This window comes from Rhinoraja longicauda, chromosome 2 (assembly GCF_053455715.1).
Source record: "Rhinoraja longicauda isolate Sanriku21f chromosome 2, sRhiLon1.1, whole genome shotgun sequence".
In the NCBI taxonomy this organism is placed as follows: Eukaryota; Metazoa; Chordata; class Chondrichthyes; order Rajiformes; family Arhynchobatidae; genus Rhinoraja; species Rhinoraja longicauda.
In genome coordinates, this window is record NC_135954.1 from 4,215,348 (window position 1) to 4,233,333 (window position 17,986).

The 17,986-nt window shown below is 51.1% G+C and overlaps 2 protein-coding genes across 4 annotated transcripts in view; one reads left to right on the forward strand and one right to left on the reverse strand.

Annotated features, from left to right (window-relative positions):
• elovl2 (ELOVL fatty acid elongase 2) overlaps positions 1–8,999 on the reverse strand; it is a 46,309-nt gene extending 37,310 nt beyond the window's left edge. Inside the window, exon 1 of the mRNA XM_078414159.1 lies at positions 8,900–8,999. Coding sequence (XP_078270285.1) covers positions 8,900–8,917 — 18 coding nt within the window. The 5' untranslated portion in view covers positions 8,918–8,999. The remainder of the gene's footprint in view (positions 1–8,899) is intronic.
• Positions 9,000–16,882: 7,883 nt separating this feature from the next.
• The window catches only part of tbc1d7 (TBC1 domain family, member 7), a 34,164-nt gene continuing 33,060 nt past the window's right edge, over positions 16,883–17,986 (forward strand). For 2 of the 3 annotated variants that reach the window (XM_078414192.1, XM_078414182.1), the window contains exon 1: positions 16,883–17,031. The gene's annotated coding sequence lies outside the window, so the exon portion shown is untranslated. The remainder of the gene's footprint in view (positions 17,032–17,986) is intronic. The other variant, XM_078414172.1, reaches the window with a different exon arrangement.

The window sequence follows — 17,986 nt, forward strand, 5'->3', positions numbered from 1 at the left end:
CACAAGTCAGTGGATATTTTTAAGGCGGAGATTGATAGATTCTTGATTAGTGCGGGTGTCAGGGGTTATGGGGAGAAGGGAAGAGAATGCGGTTATAGACAATAGACAATAGGTGCAGGAGGAGGCCATTCGGCCCTTCGAGCCAGCCCCGCCATTCACCGTGATCATGGCTGATCATTCACAATCAGTACCCCGTTCCTGCCTTCTCCCCATACCCCCTGACTCCGCTATCCTTAAGAGCTCTATCTAGCTCTCTCTTGAAAGCATCCAGAGAATTGGCCTCCACTGCTTTCTGAGGCAGAGAATTCCACAGATTTACAATTCTCTGAGTGAAAAGTTTTTCCTCATCTCCGTTCTAAATGGCCGACCCCTTATTCTTAAACTGTGTGGCCGCTGGTTCTGGACTCCCCCAACATTGGGAACATGTTCTTGGCATCATGTTGGGTGGACTCCCCCAACATTGGGTCTAGGCATCATGTTGGGTGGACTCCCCCAACATTGGGTATTAGCATCATGTTGGGTGGACTCCCCCAACATTGGGTCTAGGCATCATGTTGGGTGGACTCCCCCAACATTGGGTATTAGCATCATGTTGGGTGGACTCCCCCAACATTGGGTATTAGCATCATGTTGGGTGGACTCCCCCAACATTGGGTCTAGGCATCATGTTGGGTGGACTCCTCCAACATTGGGTATTGGCATCATGTTGGGTGGACTCCCCCAACATTGGGTCTAGGCATCATGTTGGGTGGACTCCCCCAACATTGGGTCTAGGCATCATGTTGGGTGGACTCCCCCAACATTGGGTATTGGCATCATGTTGGGTGGACTCCCCCAACATTGGGTATTGGCATCATGTTGGGTGGACGCCCCCAACATTGGGTCTAGGCATCATGTTGGGTGGACTCCCCCAACATTGGGTCTAGGCATCATGTTGGGTGGACTCCCCCAACATTGGGTATTGGCATCATGTTGGGTGGACTCCCCCAACATTGGGTATTGGCATCATGTTGGGTGGACGCCCCCAACATTGGGTCTAGGCATCATGTTGGGTGGACTCCTCCAACATTGGGTCTAGGCATCATGTTGGGTGGACTCCCCCAACATTGGGTATTGGCATCATGTTGGGTGGACTCCCCCAACATTGGGTCTAGGCATCATGTTGGGTGGACTCCCCCAACATTGGGTCTAGGCATCATATTGGGTGGACTCCCCCAACATTGGGTCTAGGCATCATGTTGGGTGGACTCCTCCAACATTGGGTATTGGCATCATGTTGGGTGGACTCCCCCAACATTGGGTCTTGCCATCATGTTCGGTGGACTCCCCCAACATTGGGTCTAGGCATCATGTTGGGTGGACTCCCCCAACATTGGGTCTAGGCATCATGTTGGGTGGACTCCCCCAACATTGGGTCTAGGCATCATGTTGGGTGGACTCCTCCAACATTGGGTCTTGCCATCATGTTGGGTGGACTCCCCCAACATTGGGAACATGTTCTTGGCATCATGTTGGGTGGACTCCCCCTACATTGGGTCTTGACATCATGTTGGCTGGACTCCTCCAACATTGGGTCTAGGCATCATGTTGGGTGGACTCCTCCAACATTGGGTCTTGCCATCATGTTGGCTGGACTCCCCCTACATTGGGTCTTGACATCATGTTGGCTAGACTCCTCCAACATTGGGTCTAGGTATCATGTTGGCTGGACTCCTCCAACATTGGGTCTTGCCATCATGTTGGCTGGACTCTCCCAACATTGGGTCAAGGCATCATATTGGCTGGACTCCTCCAACATTGGGTCTTGCCATCATGTTGGCTGGACTCCCCCAACATTGGGTCTTGGCATCATGTTCGACACAGTGGAGCAGCGGGTAGAGCCACTGCCTCACGGCGCCAGAGACACGGGCTCAATCCTGACCTCGGGTGCTGCCTGCGCGGAGTTTGCACGTGCTTCCTGTGACCTCGTGGGTTTTCCCCGGGTGCTCCGGTTTCCTCCCGCACTCCGGAGCGGGTTTGGAGGTTTGTCGGCTTCTGTAAATTGTCCCCGGTGTGCGGGATGTGAAAGGGGGCTAATGTAGGAGTGTGTACCGATGGTCTCGGTGGTCGATGAGCCAAATGGTCTTTTTTTCCACGCTGTATCACTGTGGACAAACATGTAAAATTCTTAAAGGATTGGACAGGTTAGATGCAGGGAAATTGTTCCCGATGTTGGGGGGAGTCCAGAACCAAGGGGCCACAGTTTGAGAATAAGGGGTAGACCATTTAGGACTGAGATGAGGAAAAACCTTTTCACCCAGAGAGAGTTGTGAATCTGTGGAATTCTCTGCCACAGAAGGCAGTGGAGGCCGATTCACTGGATGTTTTCAAGAGAGAACTAGAGAGAGCTCTTAATGATAGCGGAGTCAGGGGGTATGGGGAGAAAGCAGGAACGGGGTACTGATTCTGGATGATCAGCCTTGATTTTTACATTTGCCCAGCCAATTAACCTGCAAACCTGCACGTCTTTGGAGTGTGGAAGGAAACCGAAGATCTCGGAGAAAACCCACGTAGGTCACGGGGAGAACGTACAAACTCCGTACAGATAGATAGTGAGTTAGAGCTCTTAAATGATAGCGGAGTCAGAGGGTATGGGGAGAAGGCAGGAACGGGGTACTGATTGAGAATGATCAGCCATGATCACATTGAATGGTGGTGCTGGCTCAAAGGGCCGAATGGCCTCCTCCTGCACCTATTGTCTATTGTCTATAACACCTGTAGTCAGGATTGAACCCGGGTCTCCGGCGCTGCATTCGCTGCAAGGCAGCAACTCTACCGCTGCGCCACTGTGCCGCCTGGTTCGAATGGCGGAGTAGACTTGATGGGCCGAATGGCCTAATCCTGCTACTATCACTTATGAACGTATGAAACCGTGAGAGACAATAGACAGTAGACAACAGGTGCAGGAGGAGGCCATTCGGCCCTTCGAGCCAGCACCGCCATTCAATGTGATCATGGCTGATCATTCTCAATCAGTACCCCGTTCCTGCCTTCTCCCCATACCCCCTGACTCCGCTATCTTTAAGAGCTCTATCCAGCTCTCTCTTGAATGCATTCAGAGAATTGGTCTCCACTGCCTTCTGAGGCAGAGAATTCCACAGATTCACAACTTTCTGACTGAAAACGTTTTTCCTCGTCTCAGTTCTAAATGGCCTACCCCTTATTCTTAAACTGTGGCCCCTGGTTCTGGACTCCCCCAACATTGGGAACATGTTTCCTGCCTCTAACGTGTCCAACCCCTTAATAATCTTATATATGTTTCAATAAGATCCCCCCTCATCTTTTGCATCTTGACTTAGTGGAGGGTCTCCATCATGTTTACCCCCTGCATCTCGAAACTAAACTGAACTAAAAGCTTTTTTTGCGCGCCTGATTGGTGATGTGCAAGTCATTTCCACACTTCTCCATCACACTAGCACATACCATGTTACGCTATTTGCAAGGCTAGGAGGGTCTCATATGCCGTAACTGGAATCTCGATGAGGTACAGGATTACCGAAGACAACAATGGCCGGGAGGAAGAGAAGTCAGTCAGACGGATGATCAGATGTCCTCTCTCTCTCTCTCTCTCTCTCTCTCTCTCTCTCTCTCTCTCTCTCCCTCTCTCTCTCTCTCTCTCTCAGGAAACTGGGTTACTCACACCACTTGTAAACCCTGAAAGGACTTCATAGATCCAGCTCTATTCAGCAGGACAAAGCACCAAAACTTGCTCGGTTCTGTTTTCTGAGTTTTCAATGAGCTTCTCCCCCTCTCTTTTATATTCATTCCAGGAGAATCATGAAAGCCTCATTCACTCAAGACACTGAGTGCGATTGATCGGGGGGGGGGAGGGGGGGCAGGGGAGGGAGGTGCACTGGTTTCACTTCAGTCACCTCAGTCTGAAGAAGGGTCTCGACCCGAAACGTCACCCATTCCTTCTCATCAGAGACGCGCTGCCTGACCTGCTGAGTTACTCCAGTATTTTGTGTCTACCTTCGATTTGAACCAGCATCTGCAGTTTTTTTTTTGTCCTATACTGGTTTTCAATAGACAATAGACAATAGGTGCAGGAGGAGGCCATTCGGCCCTTCGAGCCAGCACCACCATTCAATGTGATCAAGGCTGATCATTCTCAATCAGTACCCCGTTCCTGCCTTCTCCCCATACCCCCTGACTCCGCTATCCTTAAGATAGTTTTTTGTCACAGGGTGTGGTGGGCGTATGGAACGAGCTGCCAGAGGAGGTAGTTGAGGCTGGGACTATCCCAACGTTTAATAAACGGTTAGACGGGTACGTGGATAGGACAGGTTTGGAAGGTTATGGACCAAACGCGGGCAGGTGGGACTAGGGTAGCTGAGACATTGTTGGCCGGTGTGGGCAAGTTGGGCCGAAGGGCCTGTTTCCACACTGTATCACTCTGCAACTCAGGTTCCTATTGAATCTTTCTCAATAGACAATAGAGCGGGAAAAGGCCCTTCGCCCCACTGAGTCCATGCTGACCTACGATCACACGTATACTACTTCTATATTAATAGACAATAGACAATAGACAATAGGTGCGGGAGGAGGCCATTCGGCCATTCGAGCCAGCACCGCCATTCAATGTGATCATGGCTGATCATTCTCAATCAGTACCCCGTTCCTGCCTTCTCCCCATACCCCTTGACTCCGCTATCCTTAAGTGCTCTATCTAGCTCTCTCTTGAATGCATTCAGAGAATTGGCCTCCACTGCCTTCTGAGGCAGAGAATTCCACAGATTCACAACTCTCTGACTGAAAAAGTTTTTCCTCATCTCCGTTCTAAATGGCCTACCCCTTATTCTTAAACTGTGGCCCCTTGTTTTGGACTCCCCCAACATTGGGAACATGCTTCCTGCCTCTAACGTGTCCAACCCCTTAATAATCTTATACGTTTCGATAAGATCTCATCTCCTCTCCTCCTTCTAAATTCCAGTGTATACAAGCCTAGTCGCTCCAGTCTTTCAACATATGACAGTCCCGCCATTCCGGGAATTAACCTCGTGAACGTACGCTGCACTCCCACAATAGCAAAAGACTCGGTGGCACAGCGGTAGAGTTGCTGCCTCACAGCGCCAGAAACCCGGGTTCCATCCTGACTACGGGTGCTGTCTGCACGTTCTCCCCATGACCGCGTGGGTTTTCTCCGGTTTTCTCCCACCACACTCCAAAGACGTACAGGTTTGTTGGTTAATTGGCGTCGGTAAAGTTGTGAATTGTCCCTAGTGTGTGTAGCATAATGTTAATGTGCGTGGACTCGACGGGCCAAAGGGCCTGTTTCCGCACATGTATCTCTAAACTAAACTCAAGTAATAAATAAATATAAATAAAGTTTGAAGAAGGGTCTCGACCTGAAACGTCACCTAAGGTGAGAGGAATAAAGTTTGAAGGATCTGAAGAAGGATCTTAATCGTTATCATTGTCACGTGTACCGGGGTACAGTGAATAACTTTTTTATTGCGTGCTATCCGGTCCGCGGAAAGACAATACATGATTACACTCCAGCCGTCCAGTGTACAGATACAGTATAAAGGGAATAATGTTTAATGCAAGATAAAGTCCTTAAAGTCCAACCTAAAACGTCACCTATCCATGTTCTCCAGAGACGCTGCCTGACCCGCTGAATTACTCCAGCACTCTGTGAAACGTCACCTATCCATGTTCTCCAGAGACGCTGCCTGACCCGCTGAGTTACTCCAGCACTCTGTGAAACGTCACCTATCCACGTTCTCCAGAGATGCTGCCTGACCCGCTGAGTTACTCCAGCACTTTATGTCCTTTTGTGTATTAACCAGTATCAGCAGTTCTTTGCCTTAATTAGAATTAATAGTATAGGAATATAACAATGCAATAATAATTCTTAAAGGCTGCGATAGTTCTTGCCTTAACTACTTCTTCTGGAAGCTCGAAGGTAGACACAAAATGCTGGCGTAACTCAGCGGGTCAGGCAGCATCTCTGGAGAGAAGGAATGGGTGACGTTTCGGGTCGAGACCCCTCTTCAGCTTCTGGCAGCTCGTTCCATACACTCACCACCCTTTGTGTGAAAAAGTTACCCCTCAGATTCCTAATACTTTTTTCCCCCCTAAAACCTATGAACCTATAATATATAATAATATATTATTATTATTATAAATTGCAGCATTGCAAAAACTGTCTGCAATGAGGTTGAGGGGAGATTTGACAGGTATGCAAAATTATAAGAGGCATAGATAGTGCAGACAGTCAGAACTGATTTCACAGGGTGGAAATGTAAAAAATTAGAGGGCGTAGACAATAGACAATAGGTGCAGGAGGAGGCCATTCAGCCCTTTGAGCCAGCACCGCCATTCAATGCGATCATGGCTGATCATTCTCAATCAGTACCCCGTTCCTGCCTTCTCCCCATACCCCCTCACTCCGCTATCCTTAAGAGCTCTATCCAGCTCTCTCTTGAAAGCATCCAACGAACTGGCCTCCACTGCCTTCTGAGGCAGAGAATTCCACAGGGGAAAGGTTTAAAGGAGATGTGTGGGCCAAGTCTTTTACTTGTGGGTGCCTGGAACACGTTGCCTTGGGCAATGGTGGAGTAGGGTTACCAACAGTCCCGTATTGGCCGGGACATCCCGTACTTTGGGACTATTGTACAGGACACAGGATAAGTATGTATGTATGATCTGTATTGGGCTAAATTAGTTTGTCCTGTCCGCCCTTGTCCCGTATTAGGCGCGAGGGGGGGGGGGGGGGGCCCTGTAGGCCCGGACAGTGTAGGTCCGGACAGTATAGTTCCGGACAGTGTAGGCCCGGACAGTATAGAATCTGTGGAATTCTCTGCCTCAGAGGACAGTGGAGGCCAATTCTCTGAATACATTAGACAATAGACAATAGGTGCAGGAGTAGGCCATTCGGCCCTTCGAGCCAGCACCGCCATTCAATGTGATCATGGCTGATCATTCTCAATCAGTACCCCGTTCCTGGCTTCTCCCCATACCCCCTGACTCCGCTATCCTTAAGAGCTTTATCTAGCTCTCTCTTGAATGCATTCAGAGAATTGGCCTCCACTGCCCTCTGAGGCAGAGAATTCCACAGATTCACAACTCTCTGACTGAAAAAGGTTTTTCCTCATCTCTGTTCTAAATGGCCTACCCCTTATTCTTAAACTGTGGCCCCTTGTTCTGGACTCCCCCAACATTGGGAACATGTTTCCTGCCTATAACGTGTCCAACCCCTTAATAATCTTATACGTTTCGATAAGATCCCCTCTCATCCTTCTAAATTCCAGTGTATGCAAGCCTAGTCGCTCCAGTCTTTCAACCTATGACAGTCCCGCCATTTTCGGGAATTAACCTAGTAAACCTACGCTGCACGCCCTCAATAGCAATTGTAGGCCCGGACAGTGTAGGCCCGGACAGTGTAGGCCCGGACAGTGTAGGTCTGGACACTGTAGTCCCGGACACTGTAGGTCCAGAGGCCCGGGCGCCGCCTAACGGAGGTTGCATAGCAACCCGCCTCCTGGCCCGGGCAGCCGCCATTGGTGGTGCGGGAGCACGTGGCCGCTGGCTGGGTGAGGTCACGTGGGGCGCGGGGCGGTGACGTCACCTTGTCCCTTATTTGGGAGTGAGATAGTTGGCAACCCTATGGTGGAGGTAGATACCACAGAGGTGTTTAAGAAGCTTTTGGATAGACCCATGGATATGCATGTGTGGAGAACATGGGTTAGATGACGTCTCACGTTGCAGAACGTACAGACTGTTGCAATGCCTATATTCATTCCTTGAATGTTAAACATGGCCTATCGACCATCATACCGTATAATGCAGCTCCTTAAATTATCTAAGCCAACTCATTTCATGTTGCCATTAGTTTAGTTTAGAGATACAGCGCGGAAACAGGCCCTTGGGTTCACCGAGTCCGCACTGATAGCGATCCCTGCACATTAACACCCATCCTACACACACTGGGGACAATTTTATATTTGCAACAAGCCAATTAAACAATAAATCTGAGCGTCTTTGGAGTGTGGGAGGAAACCGGAGCACCCGGAGAAAACCCACGCAGGTCACGGGGAGAACGTGCAAACACCGTAGAGACAGCACCCGTAGTCGGGATCGAACCCGTGCCTCAGGCGCTGTGAGGCAGCGATTCTACCGCTGCACCACCCTAGTGTATTAGTTTATTGTCACGTGTACCGAGGTACAGTGAAAAGCATTTGTTGCGTGCTGACCAGTCAGTGGAAAGACAATACACGATTACAATCGAGCCGTCCGCAGTGTACAGATAGATACACGATAAGGGAATAATGTTTAGTGCAAGGTAAAAATCCTTTTCATCTTTTCCAATAAAATCCATCTTTTTGAACTTTCCGAATCATGTGGAGGCCAGAAGAGATTAGTTTAGCTTGGCACCATGTACAGCACGGACGTTGTGGGCCGAAGGGCCTGTTCCTGTACTGTTCTACGTTCTATTTAAACACCTACCGACAGCCAACGTTACATAAGGGTTTGTTAAAGAGCTTTCAGCGCTACGAGGGGAAAAGAAAATACCGAGCTAAGCCTCTTTGCTGTGGTATCAACTCCTTTGTGAAATTCAACCGAGCGACAGTCTCCATTCTGGACAACAAAGACAGACTTGACTGCAAGGCGTACAAAAACAAAATCACCTCCCGAATAAAAATCCTGCATGATTTGACTTGTTGGGGTGGGGGGAAAAATAAAATTAAGAATCTCCCTCCCCACCTAGCTAGCGTGTACAGAAATTGCAATGAACATTAATCAAAATCATGCTTCAGTTCAACCACGCAATCGGTTCTGCTTCTGCAGGGAAGTGGCATAAAAGCCGATGCCGAGACATCAGGTGATATAAAGATGCAGCCTGTGGTTGTCTTACCGGGATTTTGTGGAGCATTATCGCCTTCTACTCCGGACAGCTCCCCGCCTCTGTCTGTGTTTGCAGCGAGCCGGCTGTGGTGAGATTGACAAGCATTCTCAGGCGGCTGGGCCAGCTTATTGGCTGTCTCCACATAGCAACCAGAGGCGTCTCGCTACACGGCATTGCCCACACTGACCCGGGGGGGGGCTCACCTGTCCACTACACCTACCTCTGCACTCCTGTACTAGTCAATTCAAGTCAAGTCAATTTTATTTGTACAGCACATTTAAAAACAACCCACGTTGACCAAAGTGCTGTACATCTGATTAGGTACTAAGGAAAAATAAATGAAACATACAGTAGCACGCAAACAGTTCACAGCGCCTCCTCAATGAGCCTCAAACGCTAGGGAGTAGAAATAGGTTTTGAGCCTGGACTTAAAGGAGTCGATGGAGGGGGCAGTTCTGATGGGGAGAGGGATGCTGTTCCACAGTCTACATACTACCCTGCCTGCCCCGCCACCCCCTTGCCCACGTCGGCAGCAACGATGCACAAACTGGCGCGGTTATTTTGAAGACCGACACAATATGCTGGAGTCACACAGTGGGACAGGCACACATAAATATATATACACACACACACATATATATATATACACACACTATATATATACACACACTATATATATACACAGACACACATTATACACACACACACTATATACACATACACACATATAAATACACACATATATATACACACACATATATACACACACACACTATATATACACACAAATATATACATATACACATATATATATACACACACACACACTATATACACACACACAACTATATATATATACACACACACACATATATAAACACACATATATACGCACACATGTATATACACACATACATAGAAACATAGACATAGAAAATAGGTGCAGGAGTAGGCCATTCGGCCCTTCGAGCCTGCACCGCCATTCAATATGATCATGGCTGATCATCCAGCTCAGTAACCCGTACCTGCCTTCTCTCCATACCCCCTGATCCCTTTAGCTACAAGGGCCACATCTAATTCCCTCTTAAATATAGCCAATGAACTGGCCTCATACACACACACACAAATATATATGCACACACATATATATACACACACACATGTATATATACACACATATAGACAATAGACAATAGACAATAGGTGCAGGAGTAGGCCATTCAGCCCTTCGAGCCAGCACCGCCATTCAATGCGATCATGGCTGATCACTCTCAATCAGTACCCCGTTCCTGCCTTCTCCCCATACCCCCTCACTCCGCTATCCTTAAGAGCTCTATCCAGCTCTCTCTTGAAAGCATCCAACGAACTGGCCTCCACTGCCTTCTGAGGCAGAGAATTCCACACCTTCACCACCCTCTGACTGAAAAAGTTCTTCCTCATCTCCGTTCTAAATGGCCTACCCCTTATTCTTAAACTGTGGCCCCTTGTTCTGGACTCCCCCAACATTGGGAACATGTTATCTGCCTCTAATGTGTCCAATCCCCTAATTATCTTATATGTTTCAATAAGATCCCCCCTCATCCTTCTAAATTCCAGTGTATACAAGCCCAATCGCTCCAGCCTTTCAACATACGACAGTCCCGCCATTCCGGGAATTAACCTAGTGAACCTACGCTGCACGCCCTCCATAGCAAGAATATCCTTCCTCAAATTTGGAGACCAAAACTGCACACAGTACTCCAGGTGCGGTCTCACCAGGGCCCGGTACAACTGTAGAAGGACCTCTTTGCTCCTATACTCAACTCCTCTTGTTACGAAGGCCAACATTCCATTGGCTTTCTTCACTGCCTGCTGTACCTGCATGCTTCCTTTCATTGACTGATGCACTAGGACACCCAGATCTCGTTGAACTCCCCCTCCTCCTAACTTGACACCATTCAGATAATAATCTGCCTTTCTATTCTTACTTCCAAAGTGAATAACCTCACACTTATCTACATTAAACTGCATCTGCCATGTATCCGCCCACTCACACAACCTGTCCAAGTCACCCTGCAGCCTTATTGCATCTTCCTCACAATTCACACTACCCCCCAACTTAGTATCATCTGCAAATTTGCTAATGGTACTTTTAATCCCTTCGTCTAAGTCATTAATGTATATCGTAAATAGCTGGGGTCCCAGCACCGAACCTTGCGGTACCCCACTGGTCACTGCCTGCCATTCCGAAAGGGACCCATTTATCCCCACTCTTTGCTTTCTGTCTGTCAACCAATTTTCTATCCATGTCAGTACCCTACCCCCAATACCATGTGCCCTAATTTTGCCCACTAATCTCCTATGTGGGACCTTGTCGAAGGCTTTCTGAAAGTCGAGGTACACCACATCCACTGACTCTCCCTTGTCAATTTTCCTAGTTACATCCTCAAAAAATTCCAGTAGATTTGTCAAGCATGATTTCCCCTTCGTAAATCCATGCTGACTCGGAATGATCCCGTTACTGCTATCCAAATGCTCAGCAATTTCGTCTTTTATAATTGACTCCAGCATCTTCCCCACCACTGATGTCAGACTAACTGGTCTATAATTACCCGTTTTCTCTCTCCCTCCTTTCTTAAAAAGTGGGATAACATTTGCTATCCTCCAATCCACAGGAACTGATCCTGAATCTATAGAACATTGAAAAATGATCTCCAATGCTTCCACTATTTCTAGAGCCACCTCCTTAAGTACTCTGGGATGCAGACCATCAGGCCCTGGGGATTTATCAGCCTTCAGTCCCATCAGTCTACCCAAAACCATTTCCTGCCTAATGTGGATTTCCTTCAGTTCCTCCATCACCCTAGGTTCTCCGGCCCCTAGAACATTTGGGAGATTGTGTGTATCTTCCTCAGTGAAGACAGATCCAAAGTAACGGTTTAACTCGTCTGCCATTTCTTTGTTCCCCATAATAAATCCCCCTGCTTCTGTCTTCAAGGGACCCACATTTGCCTTGACTATTTTTTTCCTCTTCACGTACCTAAAAAAACTTTTGCTATCCTCCTTTATATTATTGGCTAGTTTACCCTCGTACCTCATCTTTTCTCCCCGTATTGCCTTTTTAGTTAACTTTTGTTGCTCTTTAATGTATATACACGCACACATACAGTATATATACACTCATATATATATACACACAAATATATATATACACACACACACATATACACACACGTATATACACACACACGTATATACACACATGTATATATACACACACATACAGCATATATATATACTCATATAGGCCTTTGAATGATGCGATCTCCCGAAGCCCCCCCCCACCGGACTTTTCACTGATCCGATCACCCGCACCCCCCCCCCCCCCCCCGGGCCTTTAACTGATGCTAAGAGTGTGTCTGGGGGAGAGAAAATGGGGGGGGGGGCTGAGAATGGGGAATGGGACAACAGGGGTAGTGCGGAGGGGAATTGGTGGTGGGGGAAAGAGGGGTACTGGGAAAAGGGGAGGTCCATATCCCTCCACTCTCCCCCATCCCTCCCTCCACCCCTCTCTCCCCACCCCTCCCTCCCTCCACAAATACCACCCCATCTCTCATCACCCTCCCCCCCTCCCTCCCCCCTTCACTCCCACACCCCCTCCCGGATACAATGGAAACCCTAAGAGGACGGGCCAAAGGGGAGAGTGTGGGGAGTGTAAGAGTGGGGATGGGGCACGAGAGAATGGGGGAGCGGGGAATGGGCCCAACGGGCCCACTTTGTCTAGTACTCATATATATATATATATATATATATATATATATATATATATATGCACGTATATATACACATATATATATATACACACACATCTATATACACACATACACACATATATAGACACACACATACACATGCGTAAATATATACCCACACACACATATATGTACATATTACACACATATATATATACATACACACATGCAGTATATATACACACACACAATATATATATACACACACACATATATACACACACATACACACATACATATCTATACATACATGCATACATACACATAAAAACAAATAAATAAACTATAAAGTAAACCATAACAGCTTGGTTTAAATGCAAAAACAGAAACAATGATGCAAATGCTGAGTCAGGTAGCATTTGCAGAAGGTTCATAAATCATAGCGGCAGAATCGAGTCTCTCCACCATTGAATCATGGCTGATCTGGGTTGACATATGATGAGCGTTTGTCGGCACTGGGCCTGTACTCAATGGAGTTTAGAAGGATGAGGGGCCACCTCAGTGAAACTTACAGAATAGTGAAAGGCCTGGATAGAGTGGGCGTGGAGAGGATGTTTCCACTAGTGGGAGAGTCTAGGACCAGAGGGCACAGCCTCAGAATAAAAGGATGTTGCTTTAGGAAGGAGATGAGGAGGAATTTCTTTAGTCAGTCCAGTTTAGTGTATTGTCACGCACAGTGAAACGAGGGTGGTGAATCTGTGGAATTCTTTGCCACAGACGGCTGTGGAGGTCAAGTCAATGGATATTTTTAAGGCAGAGATAGATAGATTCTTGATTAGTACGGGTGTCAGGGGTTATGGGGTGAAGGCAGGAGAATGGGATTAGGAGGGAGAGATAGATCAGCCATGTTTGAATGGTGGAGTAGACTTGATGGGCCGAATGGCCCAATTCTGCTCCTAAAAGTAACGAAGATGGACACAGAGTGCTTGAGTAACTCAGCGGGTCAGGCAGCATCTGTGGAGAACATGGATAGGTGACGTTTCGGGTCAGAACCCTTCTTTAGACTGCAGTCTGAAGAAGGGTTTGGACCCAAAACGTCACCTATCTATGTTCTCCAGAGATGCTGCCTGACCCGCTGAGTTACTCCAGCACTCTGTGAAACGTCACCTATCCATGTTCTCCAGAGATGCTGCCTGACCCGCTGAGTTACTCCAGCACTCTGTGAAACGTCACCTATCCATGTTCTCCACAGATGCTGCCTGACCCGCTGAGTTACTCCAGTTTTTTGTACCTATCTTAAGTTATAAGTGAGTGCAGGTAAACCAGACCATGCCAGTGCAGTGCTACTGTTCCCTGATGCTCGACCTGGTGCAGGTTCAGGGCCAGGGTGCAGGTTCAGGGCCAGGGTGTGGGCTCAGGGTGCAAGTTCAGGTTCAGGGTGCAGGTTCAGGGTGCAGGTTCAGGGTGCAGGTTCAGGGCCAGGGTGCAGGTTCAGAGTGCAGGTTCAAGGTGTAGGTTCAGGGTGCAGGTTCAGGGTGCAGGTTCAGGGTGCAGGTTCAGGTTCAGGGTGCAGGTTCAGGGTGCAGGGTGCAGGTTCAGGGTGCAGGTTCAGGGTGCAGGTTCAAGGTGCAGGGTTCAGAGTGCAGGTTCAGGGTGCAGGTTCAGGGTGCAGGTTCAGGGTGCAGGTTCAGGGTGCAGGGTTCAGGGTGCAGGTTCAGGGTGCAGGTTCAGGGTGCAGGTTCAGGGTGCAGGGTTCAGGGTGCAGGTTCAGGGTGCAGGTTTAAGGTGCAGGTTCAGAGTGCAGGTTCAGGGCCAGGGTGCAGGTTCAAGGTGCAGGTTCAGGGTGCAGGTTCAGGTTCAAGGTGCAGGTTCAGGTTCAAGGTGCAGGTTCAGGATGCAGGTTCAGGGTGCAGGTTCAGGTTCAAGGTGCAGGTTCAGGGTGCAGGTTCAGGGCCAGGGTGCAGGTTCAAGGTGCAGGTTCAGGGTGCAGGTCCAGGTTCAAGGTGCAGGTTCAGGGTGCAGGTTCAGGTTCAAGGTGCAGGTTCAGGGTGCAGGTTCAAGGTGCAGGTTCAGGGTGCAGGTTCAGGGTTCAGGGTGCAGGTTCAGGGTGCAGGGCCAGGGTGCAGGTTCAGGGTGCAGGTTCAGGGTGCAGGTTCAGGTTCAAGGTGCAGGTTCAGGGTGCAGGTTCAGGTTCAAGGTGCAGGTTCAGGGTGCAGGTTCAGGGTGCAGGTTCAAGGTGCAGGTTCAGGGTGCAGGTGTAGGGTGCAGGTTCAGGGTGCAGGTTCAAGGTGCAGGTTCAGGGTGCAGGTTCAGGGTGCAGGTTCAAGGTGCAGGTTCAGGGTGCAGGTTCAGGGTGCAGGTTCAAGGTGCAGGTTCAAGGTGCAGGTTCAGGGTGCAGGTTCAGGGTGCAGGTTCAGGTTCAAGGTGCAGGTTCAGGGTGCAGGTTCCAGGTTCAGGGTGCAGGTTCAGGGTGCAGGTTCAGGGTGCAGGTTCAAGGTGCAGGTTCAGGGTGCAGGTTCAGGGTGCAGGTTCAAGGTGCAGGTTCAAGGTGCAGGTTCAGGGTGCAGGTTCAGGGTGCAGGTTCAGGTTCAAGGTGCAGGTTCAGGGTGCAGGTTCAGGGTGCAGGTTCAGGGTGCAGGTTCAGGTTCAAGGTGCAGGTTCAGGGTGCAGGTTCAGGGTGCAGGTTCAAGGTGCAGGTTCAGGGTGCAGGTTCAGGGTGCAGGTTCAGGTTCAAGGTGCAGGTTTAGGGTGCAGGTTCCAGGTTCAAGGTGCAGGTTCAGGGTGCAGGTTCAAGGTGCAGGTTCAGGGTGCAGGTTCAGGGTGCAGGTTCAGGTTCAAGGTGCAGGTTTAGGGTGCAGGTTCCAGGTTCAAGGTGCAGGTTCAGGGTGCAGGTTCAAGGTGGAGGTTCAGGGTGCAGGTTCAGGGTGCAGGTTCAGGTTCAAGGTGCAGGTTTAGGGTGCAGGTTCCAGGTTCAAGGTGCAGGTTTAGGGTGCAGGTTCAAGGTGCAGGTTTAGGGTGCAGGTTCAGGGTGCAGGTTCAGGGTGCAGGTTCAAGGTGCAGGTTCAGGGTGCAGGTTCAGGGTGCAGGTTCAAGGTGCAGGTTCAGGGTGCAGGTTCAGGGTGCAGGTTCAGGTTCAAGGTGCAGGTTTAGGGTGCAGGTTTCAGGTTCAAGGTGCAGGTTTAGGGTGCAGGTTCCAGGTTCAAGGTGCAGGTTCAGGGTGCAGGTTCAAGGTGGAGGTTCAGGGTGCAGGTTCAGGTTCAAGGTGCAGGTTTAGGGTGCAGGTTCCAGGTTCAAGGTGCAGGTTTAGGGTGCAGGTTCAAGGTGCAGGTTTAGGGTGCAGGTTCCAGGTTCAGGGTGCAGGTTCAAGGTGCAGGTTCAGGGTGCAGGTTCAGGGTGCAGGTTCAGGGTGCAGGTTCAAGGTGCAGGTTCAGGGTGCAGGTTCAGGGTGCAGGTTCAAGGTGCAGGTTCAGGGTGCAGGTTCAGGGTGCAGGTTCAGGTTCAAGGTGCAGGTTTAGGGTGCAGGTTCCAGGTTCAAGGTGCAGGTTTAGGGTGCAGGTTCAAGGTGCAGGTTCAGGGTGCAGGTTCAGGGTGCAGGTTCAGGGTGCAGGTTCAAGGTGCAGGTTCAGGGTGCAGGTTCAGGGTGCAGGTTCAGGTTCAAGGTGCAGGTTTAGGGTGCAGGTTCCAGGTTCAAGGTGCAGGTTTAGGGTGCAGGTTCAAGGTGCAGGTTCAGGGTGCAGGTTCAGGGTGCAGGTTCAGGGTGTAGGTTCAAGGTGCAGGTTTAGGGTGCAGGTTCCAGGTTCAGGGTGCAGGTTCAGGGTGTAGGTTCAAGGTGCAGGTTCAGGGTGTAGGTTCAAGGTGCAGGTTTAGGGTGCAGGTTCAGGGTGCAGGTTTAGGGTGCAGGTTCAAGGTGCAGGTTCAGGGTGCAGGTTCCAGGTTCAAGGTGCAGGTTTAGGGTGCAGGTTCAGGGTGCAGGTTCAGGGTGCAGGTTCAGGGTGTAGGTTCAAGGTGCAGGTTTAGGGTGCAGGTTCCAGGTTCAGGGTGCAGGTTCAAGATGCACATGCACCCCCCCTCCTCACACTTCCCCGGGCGCGCCCCCGAGTGCATATGCGCGCGCTCCCGCCACCCCCCCCCCCACCCTTCCTGCTGCACGTGCACGCGCCTCACCTCCCTCCCCCCCACTCCGTGACCAGGCTGCGCGCTCCCGTGACCACCCCCCCTCCCTCAAGGCTCCCTCGGACGGGGAACGGGAGCGCGCATCGTCCCTGTATTGTCCCCGGGAGCGCGCATCGTCTCCCCCCCCCCCCCCCACCACCACCGTCTCCCCGGGAGCGCGCACCCGGACCGCGCGCCCCCGTCACCCTCTGTGTGTGTGTGCGCGCTCCCGCCCACCCGCGGGGCCGCGGTGAGAAGGTGAGGCCGGGGCCCGGGGGGGGGGAGGGGGCCTAGTGGGGGGGGAGGGGGGGGGCAGGGGTGTGAGGATGCCCCCCCCCCCCCCTGTGGGGTCTGGGCCTAGAGTGTGGGTCTGGTCTGTGGTCCTGGCCCTGGTGGTGGGGCTGGGACACAAGGCCTAGACTGCGGGGCCGGGGGGGGGGGGCCGGGGGGGCCCGGGACCTGGAGGCTGCGCCTGGGCCTAGACTACGGGGCACAAGGTCTGGGCTGAGGGTGTGAGGAAGCCCCCTGTGGGGTCTGGGCCTAGAGTGTGGGTCTGGTCTGTGGTCCTGGCCCTGGTGGTGGGGCTGGGACACAAGGCCTAGACTGCGGGGCCGGGGGGGGCCGGGGGGGGGGCCCGGGGGGGGAGGGGGCCTAGTGGGGGGAGGGGGCCTAGTGGGGGGGGGCAGGGGTGTGAGGATGCCCCCCCCCCCCCTGTGGGGTCTGGGCCTAGAGTGTGGGTCTGGTCTGTGGTCCTGGCCCTGGTGGTGGGGCTGGGACACAAGGCCTAGACTGCGGGGCCGGGGGGGGGGGGGGGGGCCCGGGACCTGGAGGCTGCGCCTGGGCCTAGACTACGGGGCACAAGGTCTGGGCTGAGGGTGTGAGGAAGCCCCCCCCTCCCTGTGGGGTCTGGGCCTAGATTGTGGGTCTGGACTGGCACTGGTCTGGGTCTGGTCTGGGTCTGGCACTGGGTCTGGGTCTGGCACTGGTCTGGGTCTGGCACTGGTCTGGGTCTGGACTGTGACTGGCACTGGTCTGGGTCTGGCACTGGGTCTGGCACTGGGTCTGGGTCTGGACTGTGACTGGCACTGGTCTGGGTCTGGCACTGGGTCTGGCACTGGGTCTGGGTCTGGACTGTGACTGGCACTGGTGTGGGTCTGGACTGGGTCTGGGTCTGGCACTGGTCTGGGTCTGGACTGTGACTGGCACTGGTCTG